General features: G+C 34.5%; 1 protein-coding gene across 2 annotated transcripts in view; it reads left to right on the top strand.

Moving 5' to 3' along the window:
- Window positions 1-25,357, top strand: part of VRK2 (VRK serine/threonine kinase 2) — a 97,668-nt gene that overhangs the window by 67,446 nt on the left and 4,865 nt on the right. Inside the window, exons 8-12 of one of the 2 annotated variants that reach the window (XM_081254626.1) lie at window positions 2,168-2,300; window positions 10,643-10,763; window positions 13,137-13,195; window positions 17,212-17,378; window positions 22,622-22,783. In XM_081254626.1, the coding sequence (XP_081110752.1) occupies window positions 2,168-2,300; window positions 10,643-10,763; window positions 13,137-13,195; window positions 17,212-17,378; window positions 22,622-22,783 (642 nt within the window). Of the gene's footprint in view, window positions 1-2,167; window positions 2,301-10,642; window positions 10,764-13,136; window positions 13,205-17,211; window positions 17,379-22,621; window positions 22,784-25,357 lie in introns of both variants that reach the window. The other variant, XM_081254625.1, reaches the window with a different exon arrangement.

Raw genomic sequence — 25,357 nt, 5'->3', positions numbered from 1 at the left:
GGCCCATAGCTCAGTGATGACCAAGAGGGCCTTAAAGTTCCCCTCAGCTTGACTAAACTTTAGATAGGTTTCCTCCTGACCGTAAGCTCCTGTCCTCCCTTTTCTTACAGCATTTACTTAAGAAACTTTGAAATTATAAATTCTTTCTCTGCTCCTTTGAGATGGGAATCTTTTCCCAGCCTCTTGCCAGTTTTACAACCCAGGAATGTCTTTCTCAAGGACCTCCAGGACCTGGTAGTCATCCCTTTAAAATGTAGTCTTTGTTAAAGAGTGTTCTCCTATCTCTACAGTCTTTGAGGTGGGGATAGGAGCCTAAGCACCAATTAGCAAACGTAGATAACCCAGTCATGTTGACCTGTATCCCCTTAGTGTTCTCCAGTACTCTTCACTAGCTCAGCCTCAGCTCTTAAAAACTTTCCCAACTTTTGTTTCAGTGGAGTTGAGATCAGTCACTCTTCCCTATAACAGTAGTCTTGAATACTTTCTTATCTGTTTAACTTGTCTAGTGCCTTTGAGTTTGATTGTGATTGAGATGAAGTTTCTGGAGTCAGACTCTGGCTCCATTTTACTACACAAGTCACAATGTCACTGACTGAGCTTCAGTTTGCTTACAAGTAAAATGGAGATAATGGTACCTTCCTACAGGATATCTGTTCATCAGTCGATGAACATTCAGCTCTTATGCTCTCTGGTATCGATACGTATGAGGCATAATCCATATTTTAGCCATAAAACATCCATAAATTTTAGGTCTTTTTTTTTGGTTAATCTACATGGAAGACATCTTGATAGTTTTTTTTAATAGTAAACTGTTGTAGTGTATTTAAAATATGTTTCCGTTTGCTATCAATGTGTACATTCTCAGGATATCTACTTTGCAAAGTGAAGTCTATTTAGTTTTCAAAATAAATAAAGATAAAAATGCATCATAAGTAGTGAAAGCAAGCAACCAGTTATACATCTGATCCTGAAGTGTCATTACTTTGGGCAGTTACTCCTGAGGCCATCTTGAGAAATAGCATCTGTGAGTGAGAGACAAAACTGAAATATCATGTTTTCAGACATTCCAGCAAGCTATGTTCTCCAACAAGTGAAGGAAGCTGTGCTGTTTATATTTTGAAATTCAAAATATCTCCTACTTAGGCTATCCTGAAACCAAAAACTTAAAGTAAAATTTAATTTTCTTTAATAGATATCTTTTAAAATACCAGTTGTAATATTCTGTTGTCTTAAAGCTGCATCGTGAAATGTTGCCTTATTCTCTAAATTTTAAAGAAACACACATGAAACAACACATTTTAAAAGTTGAAACTGCTTTCTTTTCCAGGGGGTGGGGGGAGGAGCATGGTAACATATAACAGGGAAGTACGATATTCTGACTACATGTCAGAATAAATGTCTATTTGTAACTGTTCCCGATTCAGTGTATGCTCTATCTGTAAAACTACCTCTCCCCTCCCTTCTCTCTCTCCAAAAGTAATCTGAGAAAAATTCACTTGAATTGCTATCTGACTTTTAACAATCTATATTCTGTTTGGAAACCCAGCTTGCGATTCTGACTGACTTACAAAGATAACAGTGATGATATGGATCCGTCTGAAAGGCCAAAAGTACTGCATTGATATTCCATTCTTAAATACGGACAACATGATGGTGTTTTTTTTTTTTTTTTTAAGAGTCGTTACCTCTTACAGTCTGTTCATTATTTTTAAACTTCTTGTTAATGGAGACTCCTGTAACATTAGGTTAAGATCTTTAGATTGTTTGCTCTCATCTCCCCTCCCTGCTTGAAACAGTTTTGTTTACAGGAAGGGGATACAAAAAAGGCAGAGCCTCATACGCTGTATGAATACAGATAAAAAGACATATTGTGGTTTATGACGTCTACATGCCCACCTGGAGGGAAGGGAATTTAAGAGCAAAATAAAAAGACTGAAAATCTAAGTCAACTCAGAAACAAGACTTGCCTATGATGAAGACAGGATTTAAGTTAGAAAGTTCATTGTTATGGCCCCCAGTTGTATATATTTTATCCTAAGGCACCATTTGGTTTAATAAAATGTAGATCTGAGGCTTTCTTAACCTATCAGTTTCTTAAGACTTAATTATAAAGGTTATATTTTCAGAGGACAAAAACATTATTCATTTGTCTGTTCATGTCTTCCAGGTTTATCTTGCAGATTATGGACTTTCCTACAGATATTGTCCCAATGGGAACCACAAACAGTATCAGGAAAATCCTAGAAAAAGCCATAATGGGACAATAGAGTTTACCAGCTTGGATGCCCACAAGGGAGTAGGTAGGTTTCTTTTTTTCTTATTTTTATTTCAGAAGAATAATTAGAACGAAGAGCCTTAAGGCTCCATGAAATGACCTTTGCATAGTCAGTTTGAAGAATGAGAACATTGGTGAGATGTTTATCAAAAGTAGTGAGTTCCTATATGCCAATGAATATTCTAACAGAGGGAGGAGATACAGACTTCGACAAGTGAAAAAGGAATAAAAGGTGTCAGGTAAGCAAAACTTGATGCTCATTTGGGATAGGAAAGTACTAGTTGGTTTAGGTTAAGCTTGGAGGTCAGCAGCTGAATTTTTATGCTGTAGTGACAATTACAGATTTGGTACAGGTACACATGTGAAGAATTATTCCTGTTTTTCATTGTGCCCTTATCAGAGCTTTAGAAGATACCATCTCAACAATAAGGAAATCTTTTCTGAATCTATGAAGTGTTAACTTGTGGAAATCTCTCCTAGTCGCCTTTCATATATCTTACTTATTTAAACTCACTTTGATGGTATTGGAAACACATTTGCAGGTAAATTACATACATAGTCCTTTTATTGGACATTGATTGTACTGCCTTGCATTCCAAGGGAGACTTAATTCAACAATTCCCTAATTAGTTAAAGTCATAACCTATGTCTTGTATTCATTTACCATTAATTAAACCTTAGCTGTTTATTACACTGCAGTCTAAATCCAATAGCCGAGCCAGAAAGCCATGGAAAAGGAAGTAGGAGGTCAATATTGAAAATATATGGTGCGGAGTCCCACTGATGGTTGCTTTGTTCACAATCAATATGGTCAATGCAACTGTACTTTCTTAGTTGCTCTGTCAGCAAGACAAAAAGTCAATTCTAATGTTATGCTAGTAAAAAAAAAAAAAATGGTGATTATTGAAAAACTTTGTCTTTCAAAATTATATTCTTCATAAACTTTGTTTATAAACGTATTTTCAAATATGCTAAACCAAATAAATACAAATAATTTTTAAACTGCTTCGAAAGGATCACATTTTCACTAAAAGGCAGTTAGACATTTGCACTTGTTAATGGCTGTTGAACTGTTACCCTAAACTGATACTTTCTAACGAGTTTTAGTTGGTGCAAACAACTGTATATTATTGCCTTTTCTATTAAAAGGACCATTGACCATGTAATGTAGAGGGTCTTGATCATTTTCCAGAGCAATTAAAACCCACAGTAGTTTAAGGTAGGCCAATGAACAAGTAAAACAAGTGTGTCGGTTGTATACCTTCTTCCTTTCAAGAAGAATCATAGGTTAAATTTTCTGGAATAGAAATTACCTTTTATACTCCTGATCACAATAAAACAAATCACTACATTTTTTTTTCAAGGATAGTTTGATTAGAAAAGTAGTGATTTGCCAGATACATTAGTATGAAAGAATATTTAGAAACCTGAGAGTACTTTTTGATAGTGGTATAAACTGGAAATTCATCATACAGATTCTTAAGCTTTGGTCCAATTATGTTAATGATGATATTAACTTATGGTTGGGCCACTTAGTTCAACCCATAGCTCTAATACTGATCCTATTAGATTTTGACTATTAAAAAAACATCTAGGGGCTTCCCTGGTGGCACAGTGGTTGAGAGTCTGCCTGCCGATGCAGGGGACACGGGTTCGTGCCGCGGTCTGGGAAGATCCCACATGCCGCGGAGCAGCTAGGCCCATGAGCCATGGCCGCTGAGCCTGTGCGTCCGGAGCCTGTGCTCCGCAACGGGAGAGGCCACAACAGTGAGAGGCCCGCGTACCCCAAAAAAAAAAAAAAAAAATCTAGGAAGCCACTGTGATTGTGGAATGGGAAAGTAGAGTTGTCGTATGTTGGTCTGGTCAGTGTTTGGACTGTGGTAATTCTGCAAGTCCTCCTCAGTTATTCCATAGTTTAGGGAAGTATTTTCATTGTGCCATCTTCATGAAAGATTTGAACAAAATTTTATTCCATAGTGCATTTAAGTTTTTGCTCCCTAAATAATAATACATGTTGATGAGTTGGGTAGATTTCACGATGCTAGGTCTTTGGAGAGAAGATTGAACTGAGAATGATGGGAGAAAGATATTATCTCTTTGGGAAGACTACTCAGGGGAGAGCCTATATTACGTAATTTTGGTATTTGAAAGTTATGAGCTGGAGTGAGTATTCATTTTTATCATGGGTTTCACAAGATTTCTATAAAAATTAGATTCCCTTAATGCATTTAAAATAGAATGTACACTAAACTTTTCACCATATCTGTATTTACATGTAGACATACATATATATGCATATATATACACATATATGCATGTATATACACATGTATATATACATAGATACATAGATGTAGACATACACACATATATATATATTTGCTGAAATTTTAACATGCAGTTTTAGTCTAGCATAAAAAAAAGAAAGGTTTGATATTCTCAAATATTTGAATACTATTCACTCCTCATGTTTTACATTTAATTTTCCAAAATAAAACATTTCACTTTAGGATTTTATTAGAAATGAAGTAATCATTTAGTCATATCTAGAAACTAGAATTAAACAAGGCCATAAATCCTTGTAGGTAAATGCAGAATGTCAGATTCATAAATATTCATGTGTTTACTTTCAGTACACACTATGTAGTTTAATCTCAGAAAAATCTTTTCTATACCAGTCCAGCTATGAGATCAAATAAATACTGAGGAAGATAATGCAAAGGAAAACATAAAGAGCAAAACAAGTTATCACTAGGAAATATAACCTCTAGTTATCAAAGCATTTGTTATGTTTTAGGTTTATCTGTGCTTGATCAGGCCCTGGGAAATATTCAGCCTGCAATGTAAAAGTGATTTACGGATTAGCAATTTAACAGATATATTGTTAACCTGATCAAACTATCTGGTCTCCGCTACCTTTGTAGTGGTTATTCAGAAACAGAAGCTAACTCTCATGTTTCTGTGGATTAGTTGGGTTTTTATAATGAAGGAGCTTGTATAAGGTGCCAGTCAGCAGTTTCACCTAAGCATTTTCTAGTTCAACTGTGTAAAAGGAGGGTAGCTTGTATTATTATAAGCCAAAAAATATGAATAGAGATATATAGAGGTGAATGGACAGATGGATGAGTGGATAGATAACTGTTCTTGAACTATTGTGCATCTATATATCTGTGTTTTTTTAATTGCAGTTATTCTTCCAAACTCAGTTCTCATATATGACCTAAAAGTGTTTTCTGAGTGGCTGAAGTGCTTCATTTAGTGTAAAATTTGAGTAATATATTTTGGGCTTATCTCATCTGTTATTAATTTTTTATTCTTCATAAAAACCAACACGTATAAACATTGACATATTTTGGGCTTGTTGCCTGATAATTACAGAGAATTATATCTGTGTCAAATATACTATTTTAAAATTTGTTACATTCTTAGTAATGTTAAAAAGCAATATTTGGATCAATGTGTGGTATAGATTTTTGTAGATTTTTCTGCTCACTGAGGCATGCAGTCAATACCTAATTTCTCTAGAGATATACTGCATTTAACATACTGAGCTTTTTTAAATACTTCAGACTTGTGCACTGAGTGTATAATACCTGTTTTAATTTGACATCATTGATGACCATAAAATATATCTAAATTGCATTTTAAATGTCCATTTGTTTATATAATATGTTCAGTATCAAGGAAAGAAATATATTACATACTTTTTAAATTTTTTGCCAATTGCTACAGCATATAAAATCCAAGTCTTGTGTTATTTCTTGCACGGCTTCATTTCACTCTAATCTAGCACTCCAGCTTACAAAATATATGTGAAATAAACTGAGAATGTGTTTTCATGCTACCAAACTTGGGGAAATGACATGGTTTATACAATATTTATCTTCTTAAACAATAATTCAAAAAAGGGAACCCATTTTTCAATTATAAGATATTAAGGTAAACCATCAAGTTATTGATATGCTCTATTGAATCTATTAGTAGTCAGAAAAACACAATGTTGATTTTTATTTTTAAGTAAATTTCACTGCTATAAATAGTCTTTGGTTGATGTATAAATAAATTTTAATGAAGACACTATTCTTTCTATATGACATAACCCAATTTTGACATTTAGACATGACTTTCAAAGTCTTGGCATAGGTCTTAAACTATTTGGTTGAGTTAAGAATACACATTGGTCAAATGTAAGATACCTTTGCTCTGTTGAATAACTTTTCCTAAGCCTCACACGTGTTTCATAAAAAACTAAGGCTTAGAATTTAAAATGTACTGAAGAAATAAAAACGACCTGTGTTTATTATTTTATTTGAAATGTGACACATTGTATTCTACTTTCCTAATATCCTTTTTGAAATTGCAATAAATTGTGGCCACCATAAAATTTCCTAGCTCTTTATACATCTGAATTGACAAACTACTGAATAACATAGGTTACTAGTTAGAAAAATAAGAATAAACTTTAAATTTATTCTGCAGATAGTCACCATTCACTTCTCAGATGAACGTCTTACTCAGATGTTTTCTGCTTTCTTATTGTCATTTCTGAGTATATAAACTAGTATTTTGAGCATTTAGACTCTGTCTGCTTAAGGCAAAAGTTTTCAAGTTCACTATTATTTCCTAGCAAATCTTGTTTTTCTTCCTACTTGATAATGTTACTCTATGTAAGAAAAAAACTCAACAGGAAACACTTTAGGCAAATAATCAGAGCCATTTTGGGATTAACACTGATACTTTTCTTTTTCTCCCAGTTCTTTCATTCCATTTGGTGAATTGCACCCAGATAATTTTACTCCAGTTTGTCATTAGAATAAGGACCAGTCCTCCAATGTGATTTCTTTGTTGTTCTCATTTCAGCTTGGAAGGACCGTTTAACACTTTATAAATTAATGTTTTAATTAGACATTCTTCTTCATCAGAATGAAGTAGTTTTACAGAAATAGTGTCATGTAAGGATAGTTGCATGAAAAATTTTGTTAGTGTTACAGCTTAGACCTCAGGATCTGCTTATTTCTTCCTTGCCAATACAACTGTCTTTGGTCAGTATGTCCTTTGGTGTTTTAAGTTAAAACGCCTGCTTCAAATACTTCCCTAACTGTAGAAGGGTATATGTAATGTTGTCTAAATGGTGCAAAACTAACAATGGAGGCAAAGTAATTGGTAGATAGAGTGGAGTGTTGGCTCTGGAGTCTGAAAGATTTGGATTTCAATACAGAGCTCTGTGACTTTGCTGTGCGATACTGAGCAAGTTATTTAACCTCTCTGAGCCTCTATTTTCTTATTTGTCAACAGGGTTAATGATACCTCATATTGTTAGGATGATTAAATAAGATAATATAAAAGCAGTAGAGTGTCTGGCATGGTAGCAGCTTCATAAATCACATTGATCGTTTTTATTTTAATTATGTATTCTAGTGTCAGCTGTTTCTGGAATCTGCTTTCTAGTGAAATCGAATTCAAGTCCCACCCCACCTGTGCCTTTTTTTTTTTTTGGTTAGTCTTGGCAATACTTTATCATTTAGAAATGTTGAGCAACTGAGAACACCACAGGCTTTCAGTGAAAAGATTCATTTACATTGCTCCATATTAATAAGCGAAATAAAAATTAGATGCTAAATTATATTTAGAAAGTGACAAGAGAATATTGATAACTAAATCTTCCTATATTTCTATTTTATTTGTAAGTAAAAGTGTGACTTTAGGAAATCTATATGAAAATATGCTGCTAATGATTATATTAATTATCAAATGCAACTAAAAAACCTTATGTATTACAATAAATTATACAGAAATACAAATTATACAAAAACAAAATAATCCATAATATATGTTTCAACTTTCAAATTAAAAAATATTTTCATTGTTAGATGTTAATTAGTAGTCTTCCTCAACTATGATCAATTCTTTTTTTTTAATTTTCAGCATTTTATTTAATTGTTTTCAAATATACAGGAAATAGTAGAATAATATAGTAAATATCCAAATATTCAATTCCTAGATTCAACAGTTATCATTATCATATCATCTATATTTTGATGATGTACTTTATTTAAACTTAAAGATATATGATCAGTTCATTGTGTTAATTACATACCCATTCATAGATGCTAATATTGTCATCCAAAATATTTTAATTAATTTAACCAGTGTTAAAATTACTCTTCTGTATGTAGTAGATGGAGAGAAGACATAATCGCTGGTACAGTCTTAGAGTTTAACTTCTCAAAAACACATCACACTTTGCAGTTTGTTTCCCTGAGAGGGAATTTCAGGGAAAGGTGTGTACTTGGAAACATTTTTAATCCTTTCATCTCTCTGTTTAATGGTGGGAAAGGGTGACTATAGAATTTTTTTTTTTAACATTACATGTATGTCTGCAGAACTTATTGGAAACAGTGAGTGGTAAAACATTTACCTAACAATAATTATTAATGTATATATGCAGTAAAAGAAAAAAGTTTGAAAAATGTGGTGCTGTATTTTAATTAGGTAAAACTGAACTATGATAGTGAAGTAAGTTAACTCTCGAAGGGCTATTTCAAATGAAGACCAGTTTATGAAATATTGGCTTCAGAAATCTAAATGACTTGTCATTACTTACAGCTTCATATCAATTAATCCCTCAGTTGGGGGGTTGGGGGAAGTGGCTGGGAGGGTTCATTCCATTTTAATTCTGATTGTTTTTCCTCAAAGGGCCTCTTATGTGTAGCCTATGTCGTCCAAACAGGTGCCAGAATATAATTTTTCGAAAATTAGAGGATGTGAATTTTTTTAAGTGGTGGTGATCAGGAATTGGCATAATGGAAAAGGGATTTGTGAACACATCTGTACAAATGGAACCATTCCATTATTAATGGGAGATTTATTACTGAAGAAATCACTACAAAACAGTGTGGTAGAGATTGTGTTTTTATTTTAATAGGGGAGCCAAGTCTTGCATTAGGACATTGTTGAAGCTTGTGCAGAAAGTAAACAGTACCCATGGGACTGTCGCATTCTGCTTGATTGAAGGGCCTTTAATAAAATCCAGTACTCTAATAGCAGTTAAGAGAGAGTATGTGTAAGAGCTGATCTTGTCTTCTGCCTTTATAGTAACTTACGTATGGTGACCAAAAGTAGTTATGATGTGCTAGCAGCGTTGCTCTTTGTAGATGACGTTTTAAATTAAACTAAGTTTACTGAGTGACTTTTCAAAATGTATGTAATGAAAGATAATAAAACCAGGATACCTGTTTACAGCAGGTTTAACAGCCATGTATTGCACTTAGGAGATTTTATATCCCTACACAGATGGACATTCAAGTAATGGCAGAAACGTAAGCCAGCCTATTGTTTTATAACAATTTGGAATGGTTATAAAAATGAGTTTATTTTGTGGGATTTTGTTAATGTTTTAATCATTATTTCAGTAATATTTGTTATATTTGACATGTTTCTTAGTTTTTGTCCTTCTTTTGAAATCAGTTACTTTTAAAAAAATACAGAAAATTATCATGAAATTAGTCTATGGCACTAGTCTGTAGTTTTATATAAATGATATTTACAGTGGCCTCAAAATGTTCTTTTACTGTATTTTTTATGAAAAGCCATCTTATATTAGATTATGGAAACCTCTCTTTGGCTTTAAAATTTACTTCTCACCACCTGCACCCCACCCCTCATGCACACTATTTCTTTACCTTTATATTTTTTATTCAGGAGATTTGATCAGAAGTTTGCTTTAGCACTGCTTATATCTAAAATAATCTTTGTAAAATTTTAGATCCGTGTACCCAAAACAGGCATATTTATCCTGTATTTTCATTTAATTGAAAAATCTTAAGACCTGTTTTTTAATACTGTACACTAGATGGCAGTTTTGTCATATCCTTCCGATTTCCAATGCTGCTAGTATAAGTGGAACAGGAAAGGCCATCAGTGTTTAGTCTGCACTTGAAGGGTCTCTGCATGACCAATGCAGACCCCATGGACTTCCTGGAACATATGTTAGCAATTTAGCTGCAGACATTTATTTCTTTGTTTTACTGCTTGGCTCTTTGAGAAAGTGTTGGTGCCAGGTTATGGGTTGTCTGGATCATGTCAGAGGCCATGGAGATCAAGTTCATGTGACAGGCCAGACTAAGGAAGGATGAAGTTGGAGGAGGTGAGGAAACTGACCCTTACTTTCAACAGCAAGAAGTCACTGCCTTTCTGTGGACTGGGGCCAAACGCCTGGGCGTTTAAGCTTTACTCCAGCTGAACAAACAAAACACATCGCCCATTTGGCTTTTTCATATTTCATCGGTGGTAGTTCATTCAGTGATTTCTCTATTTCTCAAAAATGACTTATCCCTCATCTTTCTCTCTTAATGCTTATTCCTATAGCCCTGTCCAGACGAAGTGACCTTGAAATCCTCGGCTACTGCCTGCTGCGGTGGTTATGTGGGAGACTGCCCTGGGAGCAGAACCTGGAGGACCCTGCGGCTGTCCAGACGGCTAAAACAAAGTACAGATTTTCAAGTATTCCGTTATGTACAGCACCAGGTCTGAAGGGATACCTTAAAGCGAGTTAATATCTCAGAGAAGACTGCCGTTCAACCTATTCATTCATTCAATCTGTTCATTCAGTAGGATAGCCAAGGCACATTTCTTAAATTTGAAAAATATTTTAAAAAACCCAAACAGCTTACAGACATAAAATCCATTAAGCTAACACCTATGAGATCATATGTATGAGCGTTGTAATACAAAATAAAAAGTGAAATATTTGTTCCTTCACACGGTGTTTTCCAAAGCTTAGATTCTAGGTGGTGGTATTTTCAAGGAAGAGTATTTTCAGATTAGCATTGTATAAGTATATGGAGTTAGTGTGAGCTTGGTGTGATTGATATTAACTGTGCAAAGCAACAAAGTGAAATGGGACAAACAGGGCTTATATTTTTCAAGTGAGGGCAATGTACATTGTTTTTAATCCTGTTCTTGGGGGGAGTGTATGTTTCTTAAGGAAGAAACAAACAAAATTTGTATATGAGGTGTTTATGTAAGAAATCATTTTGCAGCCACATAAACATTTTAATATTCCACAATTTTTATCACCTAAACTCTATTAGGATGAGAATTAGGTTAGACTGAGAATGGAGTAGGTTACTATTTTACTGTTTTTCTCACTGATCAGGCCTAACAAAAAGTCACTTGCATGTAGCACAGCATAGCCAGTTTTTCATTATGCACCAAGATATTCTCAACAGTAGTTATCCACAGATATAATATCACAATTGGGAAAAGCAGCTGTATTTTAATAGGGCAAGTCACAACAGAAGTTTACAAAAGTGGTAGCTAGCTGATCCATAGAAATCAGTCTTTCTAATTCAGTGTGGCATCAATTCTTAATAGAGAGGAAAGCTAGCCTGCAGATACAGAATAATGCAGATTACATTTGTAAATACTGACATATATTGTATGAAATATTTCTCCACTTGGAATCTTGATCGTCCTAGTCCCTTTCCCAAAACTAACACAACTATATGTCAGTATTAGAACTATATAATCAGTTACTTATTGCAGTGATTGATGTGTCCATATAACCCTCAGGTAACTAACGGTTTTCAATATATGGGTCAAGTCAAAGGACAGTAATGGGCATATATAAAGTCTTGGTTTCCAATTTTCTACCTCAGTTTACCTAATTTGAATAAAATACTTTATTTAAAAGACTAACATTTTAATTCCAACGATCCTATATGTGTTTTTCTTTTAATAAGACTTGATAATATTATTTGTTTTAGTCTTTTATCAATATGCATATATAGATGCCTTCATTGTATATATCTCTAATGAATATACCTACATGTATATATTTGAATATAATAGGGTATTACATAAATAATAAAATATAATGCTAATAAACATAATCTCCATTTGTATTTTGGGGCCCTTTGCATATATTAATATATTCATTTTGACCTGATTACTAATATAAACCTATTGACCAACAAAGCTAATATTGTATTATGAAGTTTATAATTAAGACATATATATATAATTAAGATACGTACATATATATATCTTATATATATATGACATGTTCAAACTTTTTATATAGTACATAATCATAATTTATTCAACTTGCTGAGAAGGCATAACGCTGAATTACCCTATAAGGGCAGGCTTGTATATTTAACCATAATACTGTATCCCATATGCCCTTTATTTTCCTAACATAGGGTAATATTAGATCAGTGCATTTATCGTTGCAATTCTGCCTGTGCCTGAGTTTGTGAATCAGACATTCATATCAGTAACTTTAGTTGAATGTTTATATATTTGTGGCTGAAGCAACTTAAGAGATTTGTATTTGTTCAGTCTAAAACACTGGAAAGTGTTAGAATAATGGGTTTTTTGTTTTGTTTTTTGGATATTTCTTGTTAACCTGTTTAATCATGGCATAGCATAAAGCAACTGCCCAATTGAGAACAATATACATAAAATATTAAATAATTTGCCCCTTCCCAGTGCTGAGTACCTGAGGAAAAATATCCTGAAACTCCAGATAAAATTTTTCTATGTATTTTTTTCTTGAGGTTTTTTTAAAAAAAATAATGTATCCCTACTTCTACATTTCTACATGTACAGACCTTGTATTAAAGCATTTATACTGTAGTTCTACATTTAGTTTCTAGGTGATTGATATAAAATCGATCAATGAGATTTGAGGGATCTCCCCCATCCACTTACCCTCTTACAACCATTACAGGTGGGTGAAAAAAAAAAGTATGGAAAGTCACATTAGTGGTGACCCATAGAGTTTTGTTTTCTAATCAAAACAGTAAATCACAGGATTGCAAACAAATTCACTGTGCGTTACTCTGTTTTGTTTTAGTCTGTTGGATGAGCTGCCTGAGTCGGTGCTTAAATGGGCTCCTTCTGGAAGCAGTTGCTGTAAGTCAGGTGATAACTTCTGCCTTCTCCTACGTGATTTACAGCTCACCACATTTGTCACTCTTGTTTTGTAGCTTTTGCTGCACCCAGTCCCATTCCCATAGTGGTGGGAAGAAACTCTCCAGGGTTACAGATACGTTGCTAGAGAAGAGACTGTTTAGATCCTCTTTTCATTAGGACACAAGAATGCTGCAAGAACAAATGCAGGCAGCGTTCTGGGCTCTGCTGATGGCATTGCTTTCTTTTAGATGTATATTTTGGGAATCATGCACAGGTTTAATGGTCAACTGTATCTGGTATTTCCAGAGTGGACTTTCTGTTTTTTGTTCTTATGTGTGTTGCTGAAAGAAGAGAAAGTTGATCTAAGGAAAGACTACTTTCAATTAATAATTAAAAAAACCAAACCATTAAACACTTGAATGCTGTTTAGACTTGGGTTATAGTCTGACTAAACAGCCAGAAAAAAATTTTTGGATTGGCAAGGCATATGACCTTGGGATTCGGAGTATATTTCATTAAACAGGTTTCTCTTTCATGTTAGTATAGACCATTTCGGAATTCTTAAATTGGTAGTACTATCAGTAAAAATAGTAAGGCAATTCAGAATTACCCAAGTGCCTGCCGCATGGCACATTGTTCAGCACCGAGTTAACCACCGAGTTAGACTGCCTCACAGAGCAGAGCCTGCTTCTGCTGTCCGGCTTGCTTTCTCTCCGAGACGATAAGCAGAGTGAATCTTGATCTCTGTTTCTACCGGGCAACTTCGAAGTTAGCTTTTAGCTGACTTATGAAAGTAAATATGTACGCTGAGTGTCTAGATAAGGTCAAATAGTATCAGTTTCCACATGAGAGTTTAAAAGTAGAGTTAAATCATCTTAAACTTACATTTACAGCCCTTCTTGGACCAGAAACCAAAATTTTCATTTCCTTAGGAAATGAACAGACCAGTTCTGTTTTCCTACCTCCATTTCCCAAATCCCACAAGTCTGCCCAAAGTGAGTCTTCTGCTTCCCACTCTCTGTTGTCGCTTTCCTTCTGATGGAGGGAGGCAAACGGGAGAGTAATATTCTCATTTGGGGGGATGGGTTGAAAGATGAAAACTTTTCATTTATGTAACTGCACTGAGTAACTCAGTCAATATGCCAGTATTCCTTTTTGGCTAATATTCTTATTGGCATTTTTACCAAGTCACACAGCTTTCATTTTACTCAACAGGACAGCAAAAAGATGAGGAGATGTTAAAAAAAATTTTTAATTGTTTATCTCTTTTCTTGACTCATGCAGAAAAGGTAACTGTTCAGTTTAGGATTAGGAAAGAAAGCCCATGTGCCCTGGATCGTACACGGTAAATGCTTATGGACCAGTGTATATTCTGGGATACTGCTATTGCTAAATATAATATCTGAGTGGTACGAGCAATGGTGGGAGGAGTGCCAGGCTCCTCTTTTTCAGTACAAACCATTTGTTTGGGTCTATACTATTCTTTTATAAAATGAAGATTTCTATTTCTAAAGCACAAAATGTTGAAACTTTATTATTAACTGAAGGTCTCTTAAGTTAGTTGGTTATGCTTAGGAGAGTGGGTATTGCTAGCATGAGAATTAATCCGATTTTACAAAAGGTTTATTACTAAGACATTTTATGAAATAAAACAGCTGAGAAGTTTGCGACATGCATGTCCAATTCAGTGTAATAATATCAATAATAGTTTCAAAAGTTTCTGTCTCTTGAAATGATAGTAATGATACTTAATATTTCACTAGCTTAAAAAGCAAATGATTCAAGAATATCATAATTTCATACTACTCAAAGCATTTGTTTTATAACTCTGGAAATACGCTAGTAAATTAAAAGGTGTACTTAATATAATAAATCCAGATCTTGAAAGGCTAACAGTACTATATCACAATCATCTAAGCGTCAGGTTTATAATATATTCATAACAGAGGTGGCTCTTTTCTTTTTCTCCCTCTCCTACCTCACTGGTACCTCATTTTTTCAAACCCCAGACCCATGAAGGCTTTGCAGCACAGCTACTATCAGCTGGTGGAGTGCCAGGAGTCTTCCATTGTCTTCTATCAGTGATTTGTGAAAAGTGTCCCCAACATATTCAGCTCTCTTCTTCATTTGGGATATTCTGGTTAATAGAATTGTAATATATACCAAACTGGGCTTACCAATCTTGAACAAAGAACAACAGAATATTCATATTAAAATGGTAGTGGATGTACTTTAATCTTTTTTCTTTTGGATCATCTCTTCAAGAATTGAATGCCCCCATAAAGGGCTTCTGGAAACATGAGTTATAAATGTGATGAAGCTGCAGCACTTCCTAGTTACAGAGATCTGGTTGAGCGAGTGCTAGATAACAGAATTTGACATCTTATACATTAGAGAGGAAAAAAGGGAGGTTGCAGAATTGCCACAGTATCCAAAAAACCAAAAAAACTCTGGAGCCAAGAGTTTTCATTTTAGCCGCAATAGCCTTATGTTCCTGGAAAATAGTTGTGGACAATACAGTGTAAAATGGTCACTCTCTGATTTTCCTTGTCGGGGAGAGATGATGACTATTCCTTTTGGAATTTTTCCCTGTAGGGAGTGAAACCCAGTGTCTCTGCAATTCCCCACTTGAAAGGAGGTAGACCTGGAAGGGAGCAAAGATTTAGGAAGTCAGTTCTGCCAAGCCACGAAGCTTCCCCAATTTCCCCACCATAGGATATAAACAACTTTGTGAGAAAGTAAGAGGTACTTGTGTCTGGGTCAGTAATAAGTTTTTGAAGAGGAAAGTCTTGAAAAACTAGTTTATGGAGTATAAACATCTCTGTTAACAAATGAAAATAGGCCAGTTTTTAAACAGTGTATGGTATTATCACTTATACCTCAGATTCAACCTCCACCTGAAACAAAAATGCAAACTACATTTGTTGTAAAGTGGCTATATTTCTAATTTTTGGTTACTGACTCTACCTGTACTGTATTTAAAAGTTTGTAGTTCATAACCTTTTTTTGTGGGGAGGTTACTATACCATTCTAGGGAAGAGAAAAATTAAAAGGTGGCAACTTCTCATCCTTGTGCTCTAAATCAGAAAGGCTATGCATGATTGCACTGGGCTAGCTAGGTATGCAGGACTTGAGCGAGGTTCGGCAAATTCTAAAGTCAGTCATGGCTAAAACTGTAGAATTCAAGGTCATTTCTAAATGAACTGTTGTAATCTCAAAATCAAAGCCTTAATTACAATTTGCAATGATTTCTTCCTTTAAAGTAAGGACGTTTATAGTATTTTTTGTTTGTTTGTTTTTGTTTGGTTTTTTTGTTTATAGTATTTTTAACTGAATTTTTAAAATTTCAAAAAATTTATTTATTTATTTATTTATTTTTTTTTTTTCTTTTTGCGGTATGCGGGCCTCTCACCGCTGTGGCCTCTCCCGCTGCGGAGCACAGGCTCCGGACGCGCAGGCCCAGCGGCCATGGCTCACGGGCCCAGCCGCTCCGCGGCACACGGGATCCTCCCAGACCGGGGCACGAACCCGCATCCCCTGCATCGGCAGGCGGACTCCCAACCACTGCGCCACCAGGGAGGCCCCAAAAAATTTATTTTTAACTGAGTTTTTAAAATTTCAGAAAAAAAGTGTGAAGTATGGCTGGTCTGTTATATTATTCATGTAGTTCTTAGTAGTTGCACCCTATAAATCAAAATCACTAACTATAATTTTTAAAATTTGCTTCTTTTGATGAGTGAATTGTAAACATATCAACAAAGATATGTTAAAAAAAAAAAAACACTAGTTTCTCCCATCTTGTCCAATCTGTAGGTCACTAGATTTCAGTCATTTTTGGATATCATTTAAAGAGTACTTTCCTGTTAAACTATTCATTCTTAGTTTCTTCAAGGGGGGTGTATGTGTGTGCATGTACTTGCTTGTGTAAGAGAAAAACAACAGAGATTTTGAGAATATTAGAGTTTTGAAATTTTTTCCCATTATGAATGACATTTAAAAAATTTAATACTTCACAGGTGAAATAGCCCAGTATTTGGTATGTGCTCATAATTTAGCATATGATGAAAAGCCAAACTATCAAATGCTCAAGAAAATTCTGAACCCAAGTGGAATACCTTTAGGACCACTGGAATTTTCCCCTGAAGGAGAGAGCTTAAATGTGCGTACTCCAAATAATCAAAAGGTAAGTAACAGTCCCTGGAATCCAGTTATGACCTTCTGTGAAGCTTATGTACCAAATGAAGTTGTTTTAGGTGTCAAAATGAGTCTGACAGTCCTGTTTCTTACTTATATCTAATTCTTATATCCCCTGAGCTCTGAAAAATTTTATTGAAGGTTCCTTTGACTTGTTGTCTTTAAGAGAAAAATAGTAGGATCTGTGGCCTGTTGTGTATTATTAAAGAAATAAAGCAGTCACTGATGTCATAGAGATAGGACTAGGGTAAGATATGAAAGGCGAAACCAGCTTTATTCATGGAAACCTTTTTTTTGCTGCTTTGCTTCAGATTTTCTTTAGTCATCCCTCTGTTTTTGCTTACTCTTGGCCATAATTTGTTGGTGGTAATAATATTCTTAAATTTTACCAGCATATTTGTACATGCTGATATTTCAATCTATAGAAACAATCCTTTTTTGCAAAAAGTTATTTTTTAAAGTTATACCTTCCACTTTATCTTCCAACTAACTCCCTCACAGCAACATTAAAAAAAAATTAGAACTGGAAACAACACAAAAGAATTAGAACTTGAAACATTTTTTAAGAAGGTGGGAGAAGCCTGAGACTGCTATCAACAACATTACTGAACAGGCAACTAAATGTCTAATCCTGCCTTGACACTGCCCATATGCAAAAAAAAAAAAAAAAAAAAAAAAGGAGGGCTTTGTTTCCTGATGCATGTACATTAAGGTAGGGTCAGGATGTCATTCATTTTTAATATTTCTTGTGAACTTTGGATCATCACAAGTATTCATGAGCCAAGAATGCAGGATGCAAACTAATGTGACTGATAGGCTGCTAGATGAATGGTGAGTCAAGTATCAGTGCACAGATGGTTCTGATTTGCTGAATTTTGTAGCTGCTGCAACTGAAGACATAAAATATCCTTCTAGTCATAAATTAGCTCTTTGGAAGCAAAACCTTGGCACCAGAGCTTTACAACCTTCAATTAGTAGGGAAAGAAGTATTTGAATGACTGTGGTATTGACATCTGTAGGCCTGCATAGTAATCATTCCTAATAGAAGAGAATATCTGTTTGAGGAGGTTTTGCATGGCTAATTAACTACCAGTGAGAATATGTAATTTTTTCATGATCTCCTGATTGTCACCTTTCTCTCATGATACAATTACATTTTATTGTAGCAAGTGCCTCACAAACCAATTGTCAGCACTATTTACGTATTGCAGAAGGCAGAACAAAAGTTCATGTTTAATAAAAAGCCACTGGATTTTGATCTTGGTAATTACTGAGACTTATTTTAACAGTTTTATTGACTTTTGTGTTTTTACCACTTTTGCAACAAAACAAAGAGCCATTTCCTTGACATAGTATTTCCCTTGCAATAATAGCCAGCACTTAATCTACACTAATTTAAGTAGATTTTTTCCTTTTTTGTAGTTTTTCAGTTTCATAAACTTAATTGAAATATAAAAGAAGCCATTTAAAAAACTGATAGCTATATCCTCTGATATAAAATTCTAATTATTACCCGCCAGAATTTTCATTTTCATCAAATTCAAAGGATGTTTATTGCGAAACCATTTTTATATGCAGAGATAGAACATAAAACATTTTTTTCCAGTGAGCCTCAATCAAAAATATTTTATTTCACTTTGTTATAAAGCAGAAACTAATTAAAAAAATAAATAAATAAACTTAATAAAAAAAAAAAAAAAAAAAAATATTTTATTCTTCCCTTTTGATTAGAGCACTTTGATTATGAGTAAAAAGAAAACACTAAGAATAATATGCATTCTTAAGACTTTAGCTAATTACTGTTAACAATATGATCAGCCTCAGTATATAGACATTAAGATGAATCAGAGATATATTTCATAGCAGATCAATATTTACTGAATAATGACTTTATTTCTGTAGTATTTTGAGTACACTAATATATTTGATAATTATATAGGTTCACCATATGTGACCACACCTTAAATTTCTTTTTATTTTTAAATTAAGTTGACAGATTTTGAAATGCTGCAAAAACCAAACTTGAAAATGATCAAATGCACAGTATGATAATATAAACTGTCCTGAACTCAGTTTTCCTAAATGATCAAGGATAGTTTCCACAGTTGATTGCTTCCATAACAAAAATCATTTTTAAGTCCAGAATGAATATCAATCACATGGCCCCAAATTTCTCTCTTTTTAGACAGAATCCCCTCATTAGTAGCTAAAGATATTTCTTGTTACTCTATACATGGATCTAATTATTTAACAATAAATAATGAACTCTGGACCTGTACTTTTTGGATAAAGATACTTAAAAAGAAGTCAGTGGACCAGGAAACATGCATAGTTAGATAAATAAAATGTTTCTATGATTCAGTATTCAAAGGAAAGTTATGAATGTTTAATTTTTTAAGCGTTATTTCCCTCAGTATAAGTGGTTTGTGCCTTTTAAATTTAGTAGTTATAACAAAAATATGTTTTGGTTAGGTATTATAAAATAGCACATCACCATAAGAATCTCAGCAAACTTACAGCATCTTTTTGCAAAAAAAAAAAAAAAAACAGAGGGATTTATCCAATACTGGGTTTTACTAGGCATCGTAAACTGTTCCCTATAAACTGAACCTTCTTCTTGAAGTCCCCAAATACTGTTACTGGAGTTCAATTGGAAATGAACTTTTTGTCAAGGTAGTAGAGATGTTGATATTTTTTCCTGAAATGCAGATCTTTTGGGACATTTGCCTTAATCAAAATGATACTATGTATAGCTGATATTACTCTCTAGTAGTTCTGAAGGCTCTGGCATTGTCATATTAGAAGAATCTTATCATCAGGGCTACCTCAGTCTGTTTATGCCATCCACTGGGATGTAATGTCCAAAATTCACTGAAGGAAACCATATTCAGTAAGAATGCTTATTGAGGTGAGCTAAAGCTCCAGAATTCCTGGATGAGAATGCTAAAGCCAAGCTAGAAACCAGCATTACTGGAGGCCTCAATTCAACCCTTGAATAAGCCATTTCCTCAAGAGCCAGTAGTGGATCCTTTTATCAGTTTACCAGTATCTCCCTCCTTATTCTGATGCGTGAATCCATTTTGTAATGTTATAGACACCTGAGCACAGTGAGCCGCTCATCCTTCCTGAACACTTTACTAAGGCAGAGGAGTAGCTGTAGGTCATAGTTAAAATGTTCAAGCTATCCTACCTTTCAGACAAGAAAAAGTTTGTTTCTTCATTCACCCTGAATCTGAGGTTCGTATAGCAAATCCAGGGGTGAATCGATTATTACTGGTAGTAGTAATCTTTGTATTGAACTTAAAAGCTTACAGGATTCTTACTTGAGCTTTAATTCTCAAAATAATTCTATTAAAGTTGTCTTCATATTTCTTTTCTGTATGAGAAAAAGAATATAAATTCTTAGTTATAAGCACATTTTTGCTTATTGAATTTTAGGAGTCCAAAAGTATTCCTTATTTTGTAAAACAGTATGAAGTGCCAATGAAGAATTAAATAAAAATTACCTTATTTGAATAGCCACTTTCTGGAAAGTGACACACATTTGGATAGTATCCTTCTATTTGATTATGTGGGATACCCAGAGTGTCTTCTATATTTACTTTTTTATCTTTGATAAAAAGTTTTACTCTGTTCACAATTAAGGGTTAAACTTCATGATCCCACTTCACTCTTACCATTTTAGAAGTTTCCCTAGAAATAGAAATTTTCCATAAATTGGATATCATTTTGTTTATTAGCTAGAAGTGCTCATGGCAGCACAACTTAACCATCCAGCCAACTGACAGCAAATCCAGGAGGCATTGTCTCTTCCAGGAGGCCTCAGAGAGGACTGAATACATTAGACCGAATTTTGTTTGTACATCAGAGGCTCCCAGACCAAAAACTGTTATACCTAAAGTGCCTAGCATATAGGAGGCACTAAAATTCTCAATATCTCAACTAATCCTTTCTGTCACAGAACACATTTCATAATGATTGGCAAGCCAACGTTTTATTAAGATAGAACTATGTACAGTAGCCTTGGGAAACACTTTGTTTCACACTAGTGGTATGATGGGCATTTATTACCAAGATAACTTCAATGGAAAACTGGCTCAGAAGGTGGTTACACATGAATTTTCCTAGGAGTTGGGGAGAGTTGAGTGGTAGAAATAAAGAACCCCTGAGTGACGAGAAAGCATTTCCAATTTTCAGGTTACTAAGAAGCAATGGCTTTGCTATCCTTTGAGAAGCTGGGATCCAGGAGGAGGGGTGAATAAAGAATGGTGTTGTGACAGCTTAAACCTAGCCACAAAACACCAGCATATTTTAAAGGGAAGGAGTGAACACACTTGGCAATAGAAGCTAAAAGTTGAGAGACTACAAATTAAGGCTCTGCTTGCCCAGCCAATGTAATTCATTCTCTAGTCTGGCACTGGCTACTCCATTATTTCCCCTTGTACTGTTCCTATCTTCTGCCCCCTATTTAACCCATGAAAAAAGGTGACGGCACTTTGAGCTGCTGTAAACATGAAGCTGCTGAACAAATACTTCACATAAGGATCTTCACTGTGGCTTTCAATCTTCCAACTGTACTGTGGGATCTGCCCTTCTATTTCTGTGTCTACTTCAAGGTTATTGAGAGTCAGTCATCCCCCAGATAACAGCATGGTGTGAAAAAGAAACCTTAGAGACAGCAAGCTTGTTGTAGAATTTAACCTCTGATACTGGTACACAGTATTAGATGACATGGACTGTTATTCATCTGCTCAAAGGTTAAATTACCTGTATAAAAAAGTAAGCAACATCATAAGCTCCTTTTGTATGTTCACATTAATTAGGCTCACTTCGGAAAACTAAGATTCTAATTAATAAGAATTTAAACTAAAAAGATGTCCTGGATCCACTCCCAGCAAAGGTTAATAATGAATTCATGTGCAGTTTTCAAATGTGACAGTTTTCTGTAAAAATGCTGTTTTCAATAAGCAAGTTATCTATAGAGATAATTTCTAAAGAGTGCACGACAGTGACACTAATTTTTATTGGTCTTGTCCTATTGAGGAGAAGAGGCCTGGATCTTGCCAACTACTTACTTTTCTATAATTTCCATTTGTTGGTTTCCTCTTTATTTCTTCCTTTTTCAAAGCTTGGCAAGTATAAAATTTTCAAGAATCTGGACATGAATGCATTTTTTTTTTTACAAGTGTCAGAAGTTTTCCTTATATATTATTACTTACTCTGTATCAACAGGTTGATTCACGAAAGGCTGCAACAAAGCAAGTCAGTCAGATGCAAACTAGGTTACTAGAAAAAAAAGGCCACAGTGAGAAAAGTGCTGAGTCCTGTGCAACGTGGAGAAAAGTGCAAGAGGAGGAGAAGCTGATTGGGTTGTTTAACAGTGAAACAGCGCAGGTGAGAGGCGTTTTGTTGTTGTTTCCCTTAATACTATATTAGAATATGCCCTTTGGGAATAAAGACTTTTATTTTCTCCTGAGGGCCAAGGTTGTACAGTTTTGTTAAATGAGAAAGGACAGAAAATATCCTATCCAGTGGATAAAATCAAAGCAGCCAAAACCAGTTATCATAGAAACAGAATGACAGTGAGCACATTTTTGCATGCAGATCTGATTTCTTTCTTTAGCCCGAGAATCTAACGAAGTGCACTTGAATTTGTTATGCCATCTACGATCCATGAGGGACTCACCGTATTCCATACTGTTACGTTGGCTCCTCCAGTCTAACTCATAAACAGATGTGAGAGGGTCCCTGTCACTGTGGTTGTATTTCAAAAATGACGTACTTTTATATCATCCGATCATTTGTTTGGTTAGTGACTCACCTTTAGCAGATGCCTCATTCAAGCAACAGCAAAAGTCTTTCCTAATTTAACCTTTTTTGACGAGAAGCATACAGGGTATTTCTATCTGCAGTGAAAAAACATTTTTCTCAAAATGGCTAACGTTTTATATGATTTCAACATCGCTTTCTCCAAATGGTTTCAGGTAGTTTACAATATGGAACAAGATAATGCCCCCATCTTCTATCTCCCCCCACGCCCCCCCCAAAAAAAAACAACTGGTTAATCAGGCAGCTGGGATGTTAATCATGAAACTGAGCACTGAATTTGGCTCTGAACTTCCTGGCAGCCAAGGCAAAAATTAGAAGCCTACAAGTTAGGCATTTCTCATCTAACTAGCAAGCATACAAGTTTATCTAGAGAGAAAAATGCTTTTTTTTAGTACTAATAGGAATCTTTTGCATTTATTCTGTTATAAAACCATAGTAGCATCATTTCCTTTTTGTTTTATTTTCAAATTGATACAAAGGAATCTACTTCAAGAGGACACATTTTATAGTTCCCATTTATAAAATTAAAGACAAATATTGCTTGGTGACAAAATTTAGATATTCTTGAGTGCTCTTTTTCAACCTTCCATTGTATAACTACATCATAATTTGCATATCCATTCTCCTATTAGTGGGTACCTGGGCTGCCCGTGTCTCCAGCCACCATGAATATAGTTGCTCTGAATATTCTGACACAAGTCCTTTTATGGATATGTTTTGTTTGTCCTGAGAAGTGGAATTGCTGGGTCATGGGGCAGATATATGTTAAACATATAAAAAGCTGACAAATACTTCCCACTTTATACTCCCATCAGTAACGTATGTGAGTTCCAGTTATTCCACCTCCTCCCCACTATTTGGTGTTTGTCAGTCTTAATTTTAGTCAACGTGTGTATATTAGTTTCTCGTGGTGATTCCAGTTATCTTTATCTGATGACCAATAATTGTGAGCACCTTTTCCTGTGCTGACTGCCCATGCATATACCTTCTTTTGTGAGGTGTCTCTTCAAGTTTTATCCATTTTTATTTGAATGATTGTCTTTCTATTATTAAGTTGTAGGAATTCTCTATATATTCCACATATGTCTCCTGTCCCATGTCTATATTGTGGATATGTTCTCCTAGTGTGCAGCCTGCCTATTCATTTACTTAACAGTGTCTTTGATGAGCAGGAAGTATTTGTTTTTATTTGAAATTCAACTGATCAATTTATTATTTTTTTCTGTAAAGAAATCTTTGCCTACCTCAAGGTCACAAAGTTATTTTGCTATATATTTTTTAGAAGGCTTATAGTTTTAGCTTTCATATTTGGGTCTATGAGCCATCTCAAATCAGTTGGGTATGGTGTGAGATAGGGGTTGAGGTTCCTTCCATATTGAAAGCCAGTTACCCCAGTACCATTTCTTAAAAAGATTTTCCTTTTCCTAATTAAATTTCTTTGGAGCCTTTTTCAAAAGTCAGCTGACTATATAAGCATGGGTCTATTTCTGGACTCTCTTTTCTATCAATCTATTCCACACTGTATCAATTACTGTAGATTTATAGCAAGTTCTGAAATTAGGTAGTTTAAGTCCTTCAGCCCCTTTCTTTTCTTCAAAGATGCCGTGGCCATTTTAGTTCCTGGTCCCCTCCATAAAATTTAAGAATCACCTTGCCAGTTCCCACTAAACAGCACAATGGGATTTTAATTGGGACTACACTAAATCTAAAGATCAGTTTAAAGGGAAATGAAATCCCAACAACATTGAGTTCTCCAATGCATAAACCTGATACTTCTCTCCATTTGTTTCTTTCAACAATGTTTTGTAGTTTTTAGTGTAGATAACCTATACATCTTCTATTAAAAGTATTTCTCAATATTTTGGTTTTTAATCCTATTGTATATGTCATTTTTTCAAAAATTTTATATTCCAGTTATTTGTTCCTGGTATATAGAAATAAAACTGATTTTGTATATTGACCTTGTGTCTTGGGATCTTCCTAAAATTCACTGATTAGTTCTAGTAGTTCTTTTGTATTTTTAGGATTTTCTACATCATCAATCATGTTGTCTGTAAATAGAGTCTTCTTCCTTTCCAACATGTATGCCTTTCATTTATTCCTTTCATGTCTTATTACACCTGCTGGGACCTCTAATAC

This window comes from Mesoplodon bidens, assembly GCF_964165515.1.
Source record: "Mesoplodon bidens genome assembly, chromosome: 14".
Taxonomy (NCBI): domain Eukaryota; kingdom Metazoa; phylum Chordata; class Mammalia; order Artiodactyla; family Ziphiidae; genus Mesoplodon; species Mesoplodon bidens.
The sequence above is the reverse complement of the archived record's forward strand: the minus strand, read 5'-3'. Positions and strand labels throughout refer to the sequence as shown.